At 47.4% G+C, this 18,866-nt stretch overlaps 1 protein-coding gene across 1 annotated transcript in view; it reads right to left on the bottom strand.

The window, feature by feature from the left end:
* LOC100115760 (AF4/FMR2 family member 4) overlaps window positions 1-18,866 on the bottom strand; it is a 145,500-nt gene that overhangs the window by 119,089 nt on the left and 7,545 nt on the right. The window contains exon 2 of the mRNA XM_016981071.3: window positions 12,002-12,327. Within this exon, the coding sequence (XP_016836560.2) occupies window positions 12,002-12,081 (80 nt within the window). The 5' untranslated portion in view covers window positions 12,082-12,327. The remainder of the gene's footprint in view (window positions 1-12,001; window positions 12,328-18,866) is intronic.

Genomic DNA, 18,866 nt, shown 5'->3' with positions numbered 1-18,866 from the left:
GATCACGTAAAATCTTCGCTTGATCGCACTGCGGAGCTTCCGGGAGTATATATACACGGTTCTCTGCTCTCTCTCTCTCTCTCTCTCTCTCTCTCTCTCTCTCTCTCTCTCTCTCTCTCTCTCTCTCTCTCTCTCTCTCTCTCTCTCTCTCTCTCTTTGTGGCCTAATCAAACGGAATAATGTATGACAATTCGGGCATTTCGTTTGGAAGTGGATCTCCCTTTTACTGCACGGGGGAGTACGCTCGAGAGCTATCAACCTTTTTCTGCGAATTCCTCAAATTTCCTCGCGTGTATCCATTGCTCTCATTATTCTCATCGCCGGTATCAGCGCAGAGTCGATTCGAATTTCGAAAAGCCTCTCATCGCTATTAATAGACCGTCGTCGTCGTCGTTGTGCTACTTTCGAAGGCGAGGAAAAAAGGAACAAACGAGCGCCGACACTGTAATTCACGAAACTATACGTCCTGTTCCATACAGCATATCTGGAATCATCGATCAGGCATCGGCGCATAGCAACGCGCAAAGCTCTCGCTCTCCTCCGGCTCTCCCTCCCCCCTCGGCATCGGAGAAAAAACCATCCTTCTGACGTAGTCGCGTCTCTGGCTCCGGCAGTGAAAGACACGAGCAGAGAGAGACAGAGAGGAAAAAAGGCTTTCGAGAGCCGGAGAAAGAGAGAGAGAGAGAGAGAGAGAGAGAGGGAGAGAGAGAGAGAGAGAGAGAGAGAGAGAGAGAGAGAGAACTGTTATGCGCACTCGCGGAGAAAGATAGTCTACGTAGTGTAGATGGCGGCGGATGTATTTTTAGGCTCGCGCCGGCGTATTTCACGACCCACATAGCCACCAGGAGGCGGCTGCTCAGAGCCGCGGGGTCATCCCCCGACAACGACGAGGGAGAGAAAGAGATAGAGAGAGAGAGAGAGAGAGAGAGAGAGAGAGAGAGAGAGAGAGAGTCTTTTAGAGCCGTTAATGGAGAGCCGCGACGGATATGGGGAATCCCGGAATTCTCTCTCCCGATAGACAGGTCCGAAATCTCTGCGCCGTGTCTAGTTGGGGTTTTCCAGGTTTATTTTAGATTCCAAAAGGTGATTTCGCATCGGGCGACTCGACGCCCGGTATAAATTTGGAATTTCGAATGCTGACTATAGCTATACCGGCGCGGCTAAAAACGCACCTGCGGATGTCGCTCGAGTTTTTTTCCCGGAACTTTTGCAGAAGAAGAGAGAAGGAGCTGCAGAAGTGCTGCAGCGGTCCGGATTGGAAGAACGAAATTAATCATCGACCGAAAAGAGATTAAATCCAACGCAGAGCAGGATACACCGCCGGCAGCATTAGCAGATTGTCCGCTAGACTCGGACGTCAGACACGTTTATCAACCAATTAAGCAACGAGCCCTGAACTACTAACGACGCCCGTGATAAAAATCAGTCGTGCGATCTACGCGCGCATAACAACACAATATACAGTGCTCCCCCCATCCGCGAATCGCTGCTACAATATAAGGTTCGGCCTGTGGTATTTATCTAAATTTTATAATTAGAATGCAGTATCTCGAGCATAAAGCCGCAGATAACGAACGAGAGCCAGCGACTTCGCTCTCGGTTTGATCCACATTTCGCCTTCGCGCGCGGGCACACACACACACACACACACACACACACACACACACACACACCCATCCATACAGCGTCTTAACGCAATTGGGAACTCCGCGTGACCTTACGACTCGAGCGAGGGTATACCGCACATAATGATGCACAGAATAGTGTGTCGCGTAGCGTCTATGTATATAGGTGTACGTGTTTGCGACTTTCGAAGCGAAGGCTTTTTTTCGACTCTCTGCGACCTCAGGCGCGCTTAATAACTTGCGGGCCTTGAAATCTGCTCGATTCAGCGGCTTTTTCAGCCGCGCCGTGCGTGCGATAAGACCTAATTTGCCGGGGGCCGCCGATCTCGCTTTGCTGTGTGCATAAATCGTGTCTAATAATAAAGAGAAATTATTAAGTGCGTGTATATGTATTCGGAATCGAAAAATCCAGTCTGCGCGATCTTATCGAGAGGCGATGGGACGTATCGAAAATATACGCTTTTAATTATCGCACACTCGAGACGCATTGTCCAGTCGCGGGAGCGCGAGTTAAGAGTTGATGAATGAAAAGATGAACAGCGCACGCGAAATTCGCGCAACGATTTTTTACACGCCCGGCGTCCTCCCGATAAGAGTTCACATACGAGCGGCTGGCGCAAAAATCCGGCGGAATAAAAACGAAATTAAAGAACTCCCGCGCGTATAAATCATCCGGACATTTAAAGCGCGAGTATACGGTATAGGTATACGGCCGCGCTGCTCTTTTTTTCTCTCACTCAGCGCTGCAGAGCCCAGCCGCTCTGTTGCAGCGTCCTTGAGGCGCGTAACGTTCCGAGACTGGCTACTTGTCGCGTCCGTTCGAGCTCATTGGCGCTGGTTCGATCATTACGCTGACCTTCTCGGGGCGTCTCTCATTTCTCTTTCTCTCGCGCTATATGTATGCGCATATAAAAGACTTGCCGAACCAGCTGCTGGGCCTCCATATTGGCATATATCCCGTTAAACACGGAGCTGCTGTATGATACACTCGCGGTGCAGGTAATGGTCTGATTATTATCTCCGTAATTAGTAGAACGAATTGTGGTCGGCTTTTATTTGCAGAGCGAGCTGTGTGTGTGTGTGTGTGTGTATTTTTGTGAACTTGATACAGAGCAACAAATGCACAGAGCATATATTTCTGGATTTTAATAGCTAACGTATATAATAAACATACAGCGGCCTATTAGCGAATGGTATTGCGTTCCAGTTTGCTTTTTACCAATATACGTATAAATTTCGTCGGCTTTTTGCGGAGATTGAAGTCGTCGTCGCGCGGGTATTGTGCGCGCGCGGAGCGAAACCCGGAATCAAAAAGACGAAATGGAGTCAATCAAGCGAAGCCCCATTCCGTTTCGCTTTTTAGACCTCCTGACTGCGTGTTTGCCGAGCCTGTGCATGCAGTATGTACAACCGGAGCAAGAGTAGGAAATAAAAATTACTACCGAAGGAAATTCTCTGTATCGTAACTCGACGCAATTTTTACGTGTGAATATTCAAAATTTCCATCGAATCAAAATCGGCCGGCCATTCAATTAAAACTTTGGAGGAAGTTGCGCGGCGAGGCCCGAGTCATTTCGTTTATTTCAAAATTGTTTCGCCCTCGTCTCGAAACTTGTAAAACATTAGTGGAAACGCGCGCCGCTCTTATACACATTCCCCCCAAGTTTCCCGTGGTGGCAGCTCTCTGTTCTCTCCCAGTCCAACTTTCGCAATTTTCCCCTCCGGTAATTATGCCGGCGCACAACCCTCCGCACTTCCTTGATATTTTGACTTCATTATAACCGGTCCGCGTTTTAATATTTTAGATTTCGCGCTAGATAAAACTGCCCGCGAAACTCCGAGCGAAACAAGTGGTACGACAAGAGAGAGAGAGAGAGAGAGAGAGAGAGAGAGGGAGAGAGAGAGAGAGAGAGAGAGAGGGCAGAGAGTGGTCCCGCTGCTTTTTGGCAAATTAATCGCTGCAGAGTATACTCGTCTCGGATTAGAGCGCGCGTATGCGGCACGGCTACTTTTTCTCAAATAAGAGCTACGAAAGTACACTCTTCGGAGTAGTAGGCTCTAACGGTGTCGTCCAACGATTATCTCGCGGCGGTGGACCTCCTCTAATGGTCTGTGTAAAATTAGGCGTTGGACACGACGACGATCGAGTAGGAAGCAGTTTTCACGCTACATTCTCCAAGTTGCCAGATAAACCCGAATTAAGCTCGATCAGTGAAAAACCAACGTATCCATTCAATACATGTCCTAAACAGAGGCGCTTTCGAGTGAAAACTAATGGCTAAATAAACCGACGGCTGGCCGAAGCTATTCGTTACTCGTTTCACACGCGATTACACAGTACACTCTGTGGCTCTTCGCCGGTAGATGCACCAAAAAAAAAGACTCCAATTCTGCTACCTATTCTTCCGATCTCGGAGTAAAAAGAGGAGGCAAATGGGGTTGTAATTTCGTCGGAGAGTAAACACTTCCCGTTTTCCCACACACGTGAGACTCGTTGATCGCACGCGGCGTGTGTGACGAGAGTCGGGCATAAGAGTAACTGCACATCCGCGGGCTGCATCAGCCGGCGCCTATACACGATGTGTGTGTATGTGTGTGTATCCCCACGGAGACTGCGTATCCACGAGCGTTTGCTATCGGCGAGGCACGCGATCCAGGATTTCCGAGAAGGAGTACCACCGGGCGCACGTCTCTATATACGCGCGTGTGTGTGTGTGCATTGTGGCCGAGCTCTGCTATCTTAATTGGCAGAGGGATGAGGGTGCTGACGGCTGTCTGGCATTCCTCCGAGGGTTGAGGGACTCCGATACGCGAGTTTTGCGTCGCGCGCGAGGACTGTTTTCTGCTCCGCTACACCGGAATTTACGTTATACGAATGGGCCGATTCCATGTCTAATCTATCATTACGGGCTTCCGACGATCGTGGCTTCGATCTACATCAATTGAAGCGCGAGTATTTAGCTTAGAAGTATGTAACGGGTATATACGTATCTACTGTAATGACGGCGACCTTGACGATTATTGTAACTGGATAAATAATTGCCGGCACTCTTTACTCCAGTTCGTTCTTCCTTTGTGTGCAATATGATTACTCGCACGTATACCTGCACTTATAACGTTCGCGCGGAGAAAGAAATAGTGTCACACAATAATATCGAAGGCACATCGACGGCAAAGCGCAGAAGGAAAAAGCTCAGTGACGCGTTTTTTTCCAATCAGACGGCGGCTGTAAGCGCGTTATATATCGAGAGAAATACCTTGCGTTCGAGCATACGTATTAAAAGATTAACCTAGCACTGAACTAGTTTCCAAAGTCTATTATATACCCTTGCCGCCGCGCGCGGGCACAAGCTCTTCGCTGCGCGGCAATTAATATAAGTTTGCAGCTTTTTGTGACGCGCGCGTACACCTATACGCAGACTCACACAGTCACACAAGGTAAGTCTCGTGATTTCATCGGACCTTTAATCGTATTTTCAAACTTTCCAACGACTACTGCGAAGTTCGAGCGCTCGGAGATTACACGCACCGTTTGCGGCTTCCTCGCGAGACGAAGATCGAAAATCGGATCGGATTACAGCGGCGACGCAATTTCGAGCGCTGAGAGAGGCGAATAATTTACTTTTTCTGCCAAATGTGCTGTGTACGTCGGTGCGCGAGATTCGATCGGCGGATAAGTGACCGTGAAGACCGAAGTAAAGCGCGCTCTCGAAAGTGGTTCCAGCTCTTCAGCCTCGAGGAGCGAAAAAATTGCAAAAAGAGAAGCAGAGCCTCGAGAGATACAATCCCCGCGTTTAATAACTCTCCCAATCGCACGATCGTCGCACCCCCAAAGAATCACACCTATACTATAATATTCAATTGGTCCACCTTCGAATTACCGGTTACGAAATCGACGAGTAAGTACACGCGATATACTTCAGCGATAATCGAACTCGCGTGCGCTCAGCGACGGGCGTGACGCTACGCGGCGAATTTCGCGGATTCCCGGGAATCCGCGCGCATCGTATTATCTGTCTTGGCGGAGGCCGGCGCGATATAAAACGGCGAGAGAAGGAGAGAGAGAGAGAGAGAGAGAGAGAGAGAGAGAGAGAGAGAGACTGAGTCAGGCCCCGTCGAGAGAAGGAGGCCATTCGTCTTCGACGCTCTTCACGACTTTCACCTGCACGAATGCTCGGCTATAAGGCGATACACGTATGTGTGTGTGTGTACACTCGAGCGGCTCGGATCGCGACTCTGGTATGCATGTGCGCGGCCGATGCGGACAACGCCGCGCGCGAGAGGGAGGAAGGCGGAACGCGGAAAAGATTCCGTGATATCCGGAGCTAGTAGTGTATAGACGGGAATTTCGCGATACCGTCGAATCGACGATTTCCGCCGATTGCTGCGCCCGCGTGTGTGCGAGGACCATATTATGGTCGTTCTTTATTTATGGACTCTCTGAGCTGATGAACCGGGAATTATGATTCGTTAGGCGACTGCTGCGATTGTATTATATAGACTCGAGCTGTAGGGAACTTTTTTTCCGAATACACAGAACCGTATTACAACCGTAATATAGATATAGACACCTCCCGCGGACGAGATCGCGGTGTACCGTTACGAGGAAGTACGTTTTTTTTTTTAATTCTACTAACGCCGGCCATAGATTTTCAATTCGGAGGCTTTCGCCTTATCCACACATATGGCGTATGTGTGTATACGCATATTGCAAATGTATATTGCGGGGCCCGCTTCGTACACTAACTGTAGTTCGCGGCGGCGCAGACAGACGAGGCGTGAATCATGCAATACACTCGCAATCTTCATGACCTACAATTCCACATCAAACTAAAATTTCTTTTTAGCGCGCTTGCTGCCGTCCTATACCCCGTGCGTGTAACACAAGCACTTTTTCCGGCTCTCGCGACTCTCGCGCGCGCATCTGCGAACGCATCACGGCTATGGTAATGAGAGAGAGAGAGAGAGAGAGAGAGAGAGAGAGAGAGAGAGAGAGAGAGAGAGAGAGAGAGAGATGATCCCCAGCCTTGACCCACATCTCTCGGAAATTCATACACGGAATTATGACCGCGCGGCGGGGAATTATAAAATATCGTTATTGCCAGGCGGTGCGCAACCGTTACGGCGCGCGGCGGGTAATGAGAGAAATTCGTTTTTGCTCGCGCGCACGCTCACGGCAGACACAATCGAGGCGTCGATCGAAAGGTGATTACAAATTAAGTGCATCATAGGCTCTCGCGATAGGAACAGCGACGCAGAGAACCAGTTTAATCGGCTTTCACCTTTTCTAAATACATTCTCATTCCAGCTGTATGCAACGATGTTAATTTCATCGGAGAGGCGGTGGCAGTTTTTTTCTTTTACCGCACCACGATAACCTCGTGTAACCTTAATCTCGCGGATCGACGTATAAGGGAGGCGATTTTCACGAAGGGTAACAGTCGAGGTGAGAGTCCTAAAGTTACACGAGCTGTAGCTTCAAGCGGATACGCCGCGCGATGATTTGCACGGCTAATCCCGCACGGCCAGTTACCTAATTACGTGAAAAATTGAAGCTCTCGCAGCAGCGGCCGAGTTTCTCCGAAACGAGGATATTTATTCAAATACGCGCCGCGACGAGAGCCAAAGAAATACCGGTAATCGGATCCGCTCGTTTTTCTCGCAGCCGCGCGGTGTATTCCAGCGCACATAATTCCACGCTTTATCATCTCTCTCCCCCTCTCAATACACCTCTTTCGTAACCGGCACGCGTAAAAAAGCCAACCGAAACAGAAAAAAAACGCAGCAACAGCGGACAGTTCGATTTAACGCTCTGCCAGCTTGATTTTTCCGACGAGATTATAGAGCGAGCGACAAGCAATCGACTGCAGCGCGAGCGGGCGGCCTGATACATCGATATTCAAAAATCTCCTCCAGGTGTAACAACCTCGCTCTCCCTCACGTAACGCGACACACACCGGCGCAAAAACCTCGCGCGGGAGACGGGACAGAGAGAGAGAGAGAGAGAGAGAGAGAGAGAGAGAGAGACGTGTATGCACACATACACGACAATTAGCTACAAGGATAATCGAGGCTCTTGCGCTCGCACACATACAGCTGTATAGAGAACGCGCTCTCTCGTCGTGCGACTGCGCGTGTATGTGTGTGTGGTTATCGGGGGGGGGGGGGGACTTTGCTACGTGGCGAAAGAGCCGAGAGCCCGCGCGCCAGTTAGAAATCCACGGCGGTGAAAGTGTTTTTAGCTGCGGGCCGTCGGCTTGAGCCGGAGAATAGAGCGCGATATCGAGAAATTGAGCCAGCGCAGCTGCGATACTTGACTCCTACACTATGTGTGTATACCTGTGCGTAGTTGGCGCGTGGACAGGGCATTGATCGGATGCTACGCGTTCGAGAGAGCTTTTTCTCTGTATACACGTTATATCGAGAGGAGAAAGCTTGGAGATCGGCTCCGTGCCGGTGACTGGCTCTGCGCTTCGGGCGATGAATGGAAATCGAGAGGATTAGAGCCCCGATGTGTATCGCGCTTTAGTGTACGTGTTCGAGGAGTTACGCTCGCGCGCGGGGTCACTCGGAAACAATGAGCCTCCTTACAACGTTCCGTATATGAATTTCTTTTTCGTACACAAGCTCATACCGTTTGGCATACGTGCGCTGTTGGTCGTATCAACAAAGGCTTGTTTTTTTCGCGAAACCATAAAACCTCACTCTGCTCTGCACTCGGTTTCGTTCGTCGAGCAACGTTTGCCCGCGTCGGCGAACAGTAGACTATAGTCTGCTTTTTGTACCCCGTTTCAATGCTAGCTCGCCGCGTGTGTACACTCTCCCTCTCGTCTGTATACGCAAAGTGTATAACTATATCAAAGTCGATAGAGACGCACTGCAATCGAATTAGATTACGCTTCGCATTGAAATACGAGAGGAGAAGCATCGCCGCTTTGTTTTTTTAATCACCTGCGCGCGCAGACTCGAATTGCACTAGTGAACTAATTTTGCCAGTGAAAACAATACTGCAGTCGTATTTCAATTTATCGACTCATTGCGCCGTTTAAACACTCGAGTCTGGAGACCGAACAGTCTATATGCTCGCGGAGAAAAAAATTTATGGCAACGCGATCGCTACCGCGCATGACAGCTCGTCTCTCTCTCTCTCTCTCTCTCTCTCTCTCTCTCTCTCTCTCTCTGTCTCTCTCTTATTTCTCGATGCAAGTCGCGCGACTGCGAAAATTTGTCACAGTTTAATAGCAAAGCAGGGAACAATTACATAAGCGCGCGTAACCTCCTTATAGTTTTCTTAGACTTACGTTATCCCGAGTCGCTTATAAATCGCCATCAGCGCTAATTCCCCGCGGCAGAGAAACAGCTATATATACCTAATACACACTGTACACAGTCCCCGGGCTCTGAACCCTTTTATTAAGTTTCTCTTTCTTTCCGTTTTGATGCGAAACCGCAGAAGCTCCACGGATGATTTAACAACTCCGACGACGACGACGAGAGATGACTTGTAATTTCCAGCGATATAAAATAATATTACCAGTCAAATTGTCGGGTATTAAGTCGCGATACCAATGTGTTAATGTCCAATTTCTCAACGCTGTGCGCTATTATGTTAGTATCGACGTCGATCCGCGTATACACTCGCGTTTCGTTCGTCGTCGTAAACTCTCGCTTTCGCGAAGCGCAATCTCTGCATTATACGTCATATATTTTCATTATTCGAAATAACACACGACGAGCCTATTGAGAGAGAGAGAGAGAGCTGCCAAACGCGGACGCAAAAACTGAATAAGCAAACATGACTAAGACAGCAGCCTGATTCCGTTTATAATAAGTACGCGCACTCACGGCTCAGCTATGTTATCATATTTTTACGCAATATGCATCTCTCGCGCGCACGTCAATGAAATTGAATCTATTATACGTCCATCACAGCTTATACACCAACGCCGCGACGATGACCCCCGCAAGTATCGTGTCTTGGTTTTCCAAAGTTAACGTATGTATTTTCACGGCACGATGCCATGTACCTAGACCATATGCACGCTGGTATACACGCGGCGACGCGTCAATGAGCATTTAGCAATCAGTGCCGCACGGAGAGCCGACCTTACGCCACTTCACGCCTCCGTTGCGATCTCGACTACGTCTGTACATGCTAAACGCGAAATTTTGATAGACGGAATCCCGCTGTGTGTGTATACGTTATTGTGTGTTGAAAACTCGCCAGAGGAGAGAGACGGTGTGCAAAGTGGGGGACGAGCGAAGGAAAGCAAGTCGAGCTTTGTGCGGAAACTGCATTATATGACGCATACACTGCACCAAGTCGTTTTTGCGAGCTCGAAGGTCCACGCGTGTTCTACAGGATTTATGGACAAGGCGCTGCGCAAATATTTTGAAACGCGCGAGTGGAAATGAGCAATCGATAGAGAAAATTAAATAATTTACGATCCAAAGTATACATGTAGATATACACGCGCGCAGCACCTGAGTGAGTCACGGGCAGAAAATTGGCGCAGATCGCCCTAACCCTGTAATAATACCGTGACTCATGGTCGCGCAGCCGAAAAATGGCCATCCTCGCCGAGAGCGAGCGAGCCGCAGTCGAAAGAAGAATCTCAACGGCGAATTCCGCGCATAGCTTGCATTTGCGTGCATTTCACCGCGGATATTCATTCCGCGCGGCCGAGTACTAGCAGTCAGTATAGATATACGGAGAAGAAAAGCGAAAAGAAGCTATGACGTGTCGCACGTGCGCCGATGCTAATGCTCGCGCGCGACGGAGAGAAACTATAATAGAGCGCTGTATAATGGGCCGCTACGCGCGCGCGCGCGCGCGCGTGTGTGTGTGTGTGTCAATCGTAGTCGTCGTGCGAGAGTATCGAAAGAGCGTCGAGGAGAAATTTGTCGCGCGAGCGCGAGGATAGTCCATGGGTATGTGCTGCAAAGGTCGTTGACACCGATATTGCGGGGTTGGGATATAGCAGTAGCGCAGCGGGCTATGTTGTCGTGGACCTTTTCTCTTTGTGTATTTATATTGATATACGGAAAAGAAACGAGATTGTGACGACGACAACCCAGTCATTCACGTTTTCGGAAGCACGTGAGCGACTAGATTTGACTTGTTTTCGAACTGTTACCGAAAACGTGACTCGCGAAACGGCCAATTATGTTCGACAATATTTTCGAAAATCGCATTCGACCTTCCGATTACATTCCATACGTTTCAAACTTCCATTCTATATACGCACCGAGAGCAGAGCTGTGCAATGCCCTTCGCTGCACCCACACACTACAGCTGGCTCTCTTTCTCTCACGGATTCAAAGCAAACAGCGGAAAAACAATGGCCGGCGTACTTAAGCCTGACGCGTTTAATACATTTTTCGACGTCGCGAGCGCGCGTATGCTTTCGCGCATGTGTCGTTTCGTTCCTTTTACAGACACGCCGCCTCTTTCTCTGCGTGTGTCCTTCCGGCGCGCGTGTTAAAAAATGGTTATTTTGGCCGGAAAAATTCTCGCTTTGTTTGCTCGGGAAATTAATGCTCGCCGCGCGCGTTACATCTCGAATTTCCCGCGTCCTTTTTCCGTCTCTTTCGAACGAGCCCCGCCGGTAATGAATTTTTCGCGCAGGGCTATCGCCTCGAAATTCCGAGCGAGAGCACTATACGCTGCGCTCTCGATTTTTTTCTCTCGCTTGTCGCCGAAAGAAATTTTTCTTCGCGCGTTTTAAAATACATTCCGCGCCGGCTAAAAATATCGTTACACAACGTCGCGGCGAGGAGGCAGGATTTCTAAAATCTCACCAACTTTTTAATGAGGCCGCGAGAGCCGTGTATGTGCAGTTTGTTGACTCTTTGCAGCTGATCGATAATACCTGTCCGAATTAATTTAGTTGTCGAAGCCCCGGTAATGAGACGACTCTCTTTCTCTCTCTCTTTTTTTCTCTCTCTCTCTCTCTCTCTCTCTCTCTCTCTAAGCGCGTTGAGAAATGATTAGCGACGGAAGCATTATTTAACCGTGAATAATGGATCCATATAAGTTAAGTATTGATTTATCGAGCGACTCGCATGCTTTATTCATCGGTAATATTGTATTTTAAACTATACAATGAAAGTTTTATGCGTCTCTCGATCTAGCGCTCGCGGTACATTATTATAACACATCGGGCGTGCGCGTTGCAATCGTAAAAGAAGCTCGCGACCGTTCGAAAATCTCGGCTGATATCTGCGAGAGGAACGCAATCAGCCGGCAAACTCCTCCGACGAAAGAACCAAAACAATCGCGCAACGCATACTCGCTCGCCCCGCGCGTGCTGTACACGCCAGGTTAAAAGCGAGAGAGAAAAAAAGGAAAAGCAAGTCAATGCAGTGAAACTCACCTGGATAGAGTGCCCTTGAGGAGCGGATTCCTGTCGTCATAGTAGCCAGTGGAGGACGGCTTCGTTCTCCCTCTCTCCATCTCTGTCGATCTCTTGTCCGTGCTCTTTCTCTCTCTCTCTCTCTCTCCCTCGTGCACACGCGCCTGTATGTCCGATCTCGATCGTGCGCTCTTTCTCTGCGCTCTCTCTGTTCGCGATCGAATCGCCGACTTATCCGAGTGGTTGTAGCACAGGGCGCTCAAGCCTCGCGCCACGGCACTGCTGCATCACGGCGCCGTCCTCCCATTCACTTTGCCGAAAGAGAGAGACAGTTGCTGCCGCTGCCGCTGCAAGTATATCAGAAATGAGAAGGTGGAGTGAGGAGAGAGAGAGGGGGGGGGGGACAGAGACGGAAAGATTGCTGCTGCTGGTCGTTATCTCGCCGCGTGAGCACGTGCGTTTGCTGCAGGTTTTCTGCGCGTAAGTAAGTGGGAGTAGGTTTCTGTTTTTTGATCAACCTACTTTCGAGAGAGGCTGTTCTCGCGGTTATTTAAAAAATTTTCGTGACAGATGCAAGTCCGCTTGAGGCTTTGCGTAAAATAAGGCAAGGCTTCCATCACACACACGCTTGAGACACAAAGAGCAGCGCGGTGTTACTCAAGACCGATCGTAATTAAGTCATAATATACACTCACGAATCATTATCTATATGCGGCTAGTGTTATTTTGTTATTGACTTCGACGATGCGCAGCGTCGCTTTATTTTCGTTTCAAGCGGAAGATTTTTCGTTAACTTTAATCGCATATGGAAACGTTAATTGGCTGCCGGGATGTTTCGAGGCGTTATCGCGCTTGCTCAGCTGATTGTAATTGCTTTTTTCCGTATTCTCGCATACGCGTGATTCTTCCATAATAACTGTACGCGCGAGACGCGCATGAGTTCTGAGAAAAAAAACTTATTTATAGCCGAGTGTAAGAATTAAATGCAGAAGAAAGTCATCGCAATTGAATTCGTTAAACGCTAGTTAAAACAAAAAGAGATTGGCTTGGATCGCTGTCTAATTGCGTTGCGTTAATGTAACCTGAGAACGGATAACCAGAAAAAACGTCCCGAAAGAAAGTTTCATACCTAACTCGTGGTCTTGTTGAAACGCGTATCGGAATCCGAAAATATTATCACACTCACACCGGATGTCTCTTTGATTATACGAAAACATAAAGCCGATGATAATCTTATCAGTCAAAATTACATTATCCGACCGCAACGATGTTGATCCATCTTTAAAACTATTATTCCCAGAACGGCAACAACCGCAAATGTTTACAGTGTACACCAGAGTATAAACAAGGAAGACCGCGAGCGAACGAAAAAATTGTTCTCTCTCTCCCCTCGTATAGCGATCGATTTTCGACCTGACGAAACCGCGAAATGTTGTTCGACGTTTTGCAAGCCGCCAAGACAAACAGCGAGTGACTTTTCGAAAACATCGCCTGTGCGCCGCGGAATGTCTTCTTCGCGTGTACACATTGATGATTGTGAACGATTAATTTGATCGCGAAACGCGACTCTGATTTTTGAATATTCGTCTGAAAACATACGGATCACTGGCTCAAACTTGAAGCATTTTCTTTGCGTTTTAAACGTGCGTTTAGTGCAGCAATATTTAAGAAAACTTAACGACATAAATCTCGGTTTAATTTCTCACCGCGCTTCAGTATATTTGTTTCCCTGATAGCAAGATTGAGTCAAGGTCTACAGAAACGGAGAAAAAATTCCCTCATAATAATTTCAAACACGAACAGCTTCAAAGAGATCGTACAGTAAAAAATTGAATGCGTTATAACAGGTTTTTGATTACATTTGCCTTTTTTTCACTAACAGCGTCTGTTGCTTCGAGTGTTAACTCGGTGAGAATTTGTTCGTAAAGCAATGAAGAGCTTGCAGCTTTAATGAAATTTAAAGGAAAAATAATGAAAACGCTTTTGTATAACTGTTCGACAGCTTTCCGTCTAAATATAACCGCGAGAAAAAGTCGAGATTTATCGTTTCCTTGATAATGCCAACTATAGTTCTTGTTAATTAGAACCTGAGAAAAATTCCCCCCCACAATGATGTAGGCACAGCTTAAATCGCTTTTATTCTACATTGTATCATGGCTAACAAGAACGCATCAGCGACTCGAGTCTTCGGCGAAGAGAAAAAAATTGTTTATCGCTCGAGTACACGGCTCTCGTTTATTAAAAACAATTAATTATTTACAGCTGATTATCAAACAAGTACGCGCTAACCTAATTTCCTTTCACCGTCGGCGCAGAAACGCAGTAGAAATATAAGAAAATTGAATACGTTTTACACAGCAGAGGAAAAAAAAATTATTCCATATTGTTTGTTCTTCCGATAAGACGAGCACGTGCGCGTGAGCTGAGGAAAAGTGTTAAAGAGTCTCTTGCGCGCGTAGCAACGCGTTTAGAATTTCAAAATAAAGAAAAAATAAGCCACAATCGCTAACAATTTCGCAGCGAATCAACCTGACCCAAATCCAGCGAAGTTGTACAGTACAAAATTCGCGACGCGACGCTCCCACCACAACAGCCTATCACGTCCGGCAGCAAGAAACCGCGCCTCGTCGCTTTTACTTCGATATCCCCCTCCTGGTAATACACGTCGCTCGAAAGAGAAATTGGCCAAATCCCGATCGCGATTTCGTCGTGAGGCTTCAAAAAAAAAATATCCCGTAAAGGAAAGCAAAACACAGTCGGCGAAACAATGGAGCAGACAGAGTATAGAAGCCAAGACGGAAAAGCCAGTCCGGAAAGAGCGCGAAATTAATAACAAGTAGGCAGGCAGTACACGGCATGGCAGTATACATGGAGCTATTGCGAGTGAAAAGCCGCTGCCGCCGCGAGAGAGTAAAAGCGTTACACACGCGGCGGTTGCGGTGGCGGCGTCGGATCGAGTCAAGGACGTACGTTGAGCGCGATCTCGATCGGGCGCCGATAAGCCGCTACTATATACACTCTGCGGTGTATGTGTGTGTGTGCTACGGAGATTTTGCGACCGATGATGATGATGCGCTCGTTCTTATTTTTTGGAAAGCAATCGCTTCTTTTTAATGTACTTAGTGTGCTACGCAGGGTCGAAGACACTCGTTTCCGGCGAACGGTTATTCGAGAGACTACGTGACACTTTTCCCTTAATAGCAGAACGAAAAACGCAAGTAGTGATGTCGCCGGCGCGAACGAAAGTAGATGCGGGAGAGTACAGATTTAGAAGCGCTCTCTCGCGTTTATTGGTTTTACTCTTGGATGCCGGTGAAAAATCGGATCGGATCGATCGATCTTTTATCTCAATAAAAATCCAACGATCTATCATCGTTATATCAAACGCCGCGAAACGATTCGATCCCTACCGCGCTATAGGAGCTTTTTGTCGCACCAGAGGCGATTCTACACGCCGAGAAGCGTTTTTACGCGTAGTTTTTTAACCTCGAGAAAATAAATTTCTCTCTCTCTCTCTCTCTCTCTCTCTCTCTCTCTCTCTCTCTTTCGATAAAGAGTTTCTCGAGCAGGGACTTGCATAAGCGCGCCGGCGCTGCGGCGTGTGCAGCGGCTCTGAAAAACGCTTATGAAATACGAAAGTGTATTAACATAGGATTCGAGAAATCGAGCGAACCCCTTATTCATTTTTTCTTTTCGTCACTCATACACACACCTATATAACAATATTATACACGACAACATAGACCCGAGAGTTATCGCGTAAACATTGACATAATCTCAATCGCGGCGAGGTTTTCCCAGCAACTATCATTACACGGCACAATGCGCCAATCGTCGTTACGCCCGTGTTTATGACACGACACACACACACACACAGTCATACACGCAGCGCTATCGCGAGCACGCGTCACGGCGAGGGCGCAATTAATTTTACTCGACTCTCGTGCGCTTAAAGACGCGCGTCTAATGATTAACCGCGCGCGCAGCAGCAAAGAAGCTCGTTACACGACGGCCACTGCAGGCGGACTTTGAAAAGACTGAGTGGAATTACGATGCCCGGCGGCGCGCGCCCGTGAATCCGCATTCCACACCCCGTTAAAAGATTGTGAAAGTGCTGCTTTATCAGCCGCGCATTTAGAGGAGTTTTCGAGCTGATTATTTGGAGGCTATGTACTGTGGACGAACGAGATCTTGAATACGTGTGTATACAAAATGCCACAACGACGCGATGCCAAAAGATTAAGCGCGTGAGTGAAATCAAGTGTGCTTTTCAAGAGTGAAAACAATGCTAAACTAGTTTGAGTGAAAGGAAAATGAGCAGCGAGCCTATGCTGCGCGGCTTTTGAAGCTGTAGAAAATGTTTTCATTGTTTCCTGAGAGAGGAGTATATAGTGACCGATCGCTGTGTGTGTGTGTGTGTGTGTGTGGTGTGCGAGAGGCAATTTACGAAACGGTAATCTCAGTTTAATGCATTGTTAATTGTATCGTATAATAGAGCGAGAGAGACTGATTCGCAATGGCAGGCTGAAGGAATTAGGTCAACAACGAATGCTTGTATGCCGAATTTTGTACTCCGCGATTTGCCAAACGAATAACCAGCCATTGACTCTTCGCAGACGGAAAATCGGTCGATCGGCAGCGCTAAATTTCTACAGAAATAATTTCGTTACACGCATCGTCGAAATTATTAGGCAGCCAACAACAATAAACATGAAGAAATAAATCACCGCGCTCAAATCCGACGTCTTTACAACAGCAGCTCCTGATCCTCGGCATCCAGCGCGCTCAACACTTCTCCGTATGCGCGAAGGAAAAAAGGAGCGACCGGAAAAGTCACCCCTCCAGAAGAAAATCAAAAAGCGCGCACGCATCAACGACAGAGACGAGCAGCTGCAGCGAGCCTCTCCCGCTCGCCAAAGACACGATCCGATCGGACGCGCGCTAACGGCGGCGGCGCAACAAAAAGAGGAAGAGGAAGAGACTGTGTGTGTGTATAGTCCCCCAACAGTCGGTCTCTCTCTCCGTCTCTTTCTCGGCTGGAAAATGCTGTACCGTAAGCCGTGCCACTTCTTCTCTCGCTCTACTACTCGGGCTCTCCGAAGAAAACGCGCTCCGGAATCCGTTCGCCGCGGAATGCGCGACGAGTCTACGCCGCGTCTCGAAATTGTGTCGAAGCGAGAGGGGAAAAATGCACGAGCCGTCTCGCGCTCCGAAACTATATCGGAAATTGTGCCGTCGCCGTAGCCGCTGCTGCTACGCTTTTTTCAGATTTTTTGAATTCAACGACGCCCAGAGGTTCGGCTCGGAATATGCAAATTATTTCCAAAACTGGAAAAGCTTGACGATCGCGCGACGAGAGGCTCGGCGAAATTAATCGGAACCAATGACTTTGATTTTGCGCTTGAGAATGTCGCTAGCTATAAGAGTCTTTGTCAACTGTTTTGAGCAGCTAAAAAAAACTGCTTTGGATTCGCACGAAGGCGTGATAAAGGTCTGTACAAGTTGGTAGCAAAAAGCGGCTCTTTATCAGCCGATCGGATATTAATGAACTCATTCATGGGCGTTTCTCTGAAAGCCGGCTTTTTTCTCCGATTATTGCTGAAAGAATCTATTTGTTATCAAAAGCTCAATAACATTCCGTTGGAAAATATACAAATCGAGATTAATCGACGCGTTTCGCGCTCTCACTCTGCCGCCTGTTGCTACCAGCGGTTTATGAAAAATAATGGAAGTTTGTGTACAATGTAAGAAACGGCAGTCGATCAAATTTATTGTTCGAGAAATAAGCTGTGTTATAAGAGAGTCGATCGAGAGATAAGATGCATCTGAACAAACAGCTAGTAAAAATACACGCGTTCGGATCTACTAATCGCAATTGCAGAGTGTGTGAAGTTTCGCAGAAAAGTCGTCATGCTTCAATAACTTGTGAAGTTTACGAAAATAAAGTTCAGAATGAGCAACTTTGTTCCTCACAGCGAGACTAAAATTAGAGCTGATTTAATACGCAATGCGGCGAGGAGAAAAAAGCAGCTGTTAAGATACTCGTTATGTTATCGCATTTGATAATGGATTACGATTCGCGACTTTTCGAATTTTAATTCGAAACTTCTTCTCGAAAATTACGATTCGCAATTTAATCGAACGAATGACGAATCGTTCTCGGCACCGACAGTTTTTCAATAATAAATTATTCGCTCTAGAGTAGGCGGCCGATATACCGCTTCCTTCTATATCTTGGGTAATATTTACACTGTTATCTATAGTTTTTGGAAAAAGCCGCGATTCCGAGAAGCGCTATTTAGCAACGCGTCGAAATAAGCTTTTAGCTAATCTTTGAAAAATTAACAGCAGCTCGAGCTGTCGAGCTAAGGTAATGGCTATTTAAATAAAAATACAAATACCCGATTTTGCCTATACAGCAGCGCCGAAGCGCGATACAACACGGCCTCTCGCGCGCAAGATAGTGGCAACAAAGAAACTTTATCAATTTCACGTCGATAAAGCTAGCATAGAAAAATCAGGCAAACACACAAGTTCAAAGACACTTTAGAATCCTTATCAAAGTTCAAATGTTTCTGAATTTGAGATGTGAGTTTGAAGATATTGCTATAACGAAGCCGCCCCTGTGCCTTATACAATGTTACAACGGCACAATGGAAAGCTCAAAACAACAGTGTATTCAATTATAAAAGTAAGTATTTCACGAAAAAATCACAAATAGAAACTCGTTAGAAACTCGTCGGATTGTCTGTGCAAGCACGTGCAGTTGTGCTATCACCTTTGCATGCACAATCGTTGAGCAACGATGGCGAGAATATCATTTAATTCGCGTTGAAAAACACAATCGAAATAATCATCGTTTCCGACAACAATGAAATATAAACGC

The sequence above is a fragment of the Nasonia vitripennis genome, chromosome 1 (assembly GCF_009193385.2).
Source record: "Nasonia vitripennis strain AsymCx chromosome 1, Nvit_psr_1.1, whole genome shotgun sequence".
NCBI classification, from domain to species: Eukaryota; Metazoa; Arthropoda; class Insecta; order Hymenoptera; family Pteromalidae; genus Nasonia; species Nasonia vitripennis.
Note: the sequence above shows the minus strand (reverse complement) of the source record. Positions and strands in the feature narration are given on the sequence as shown.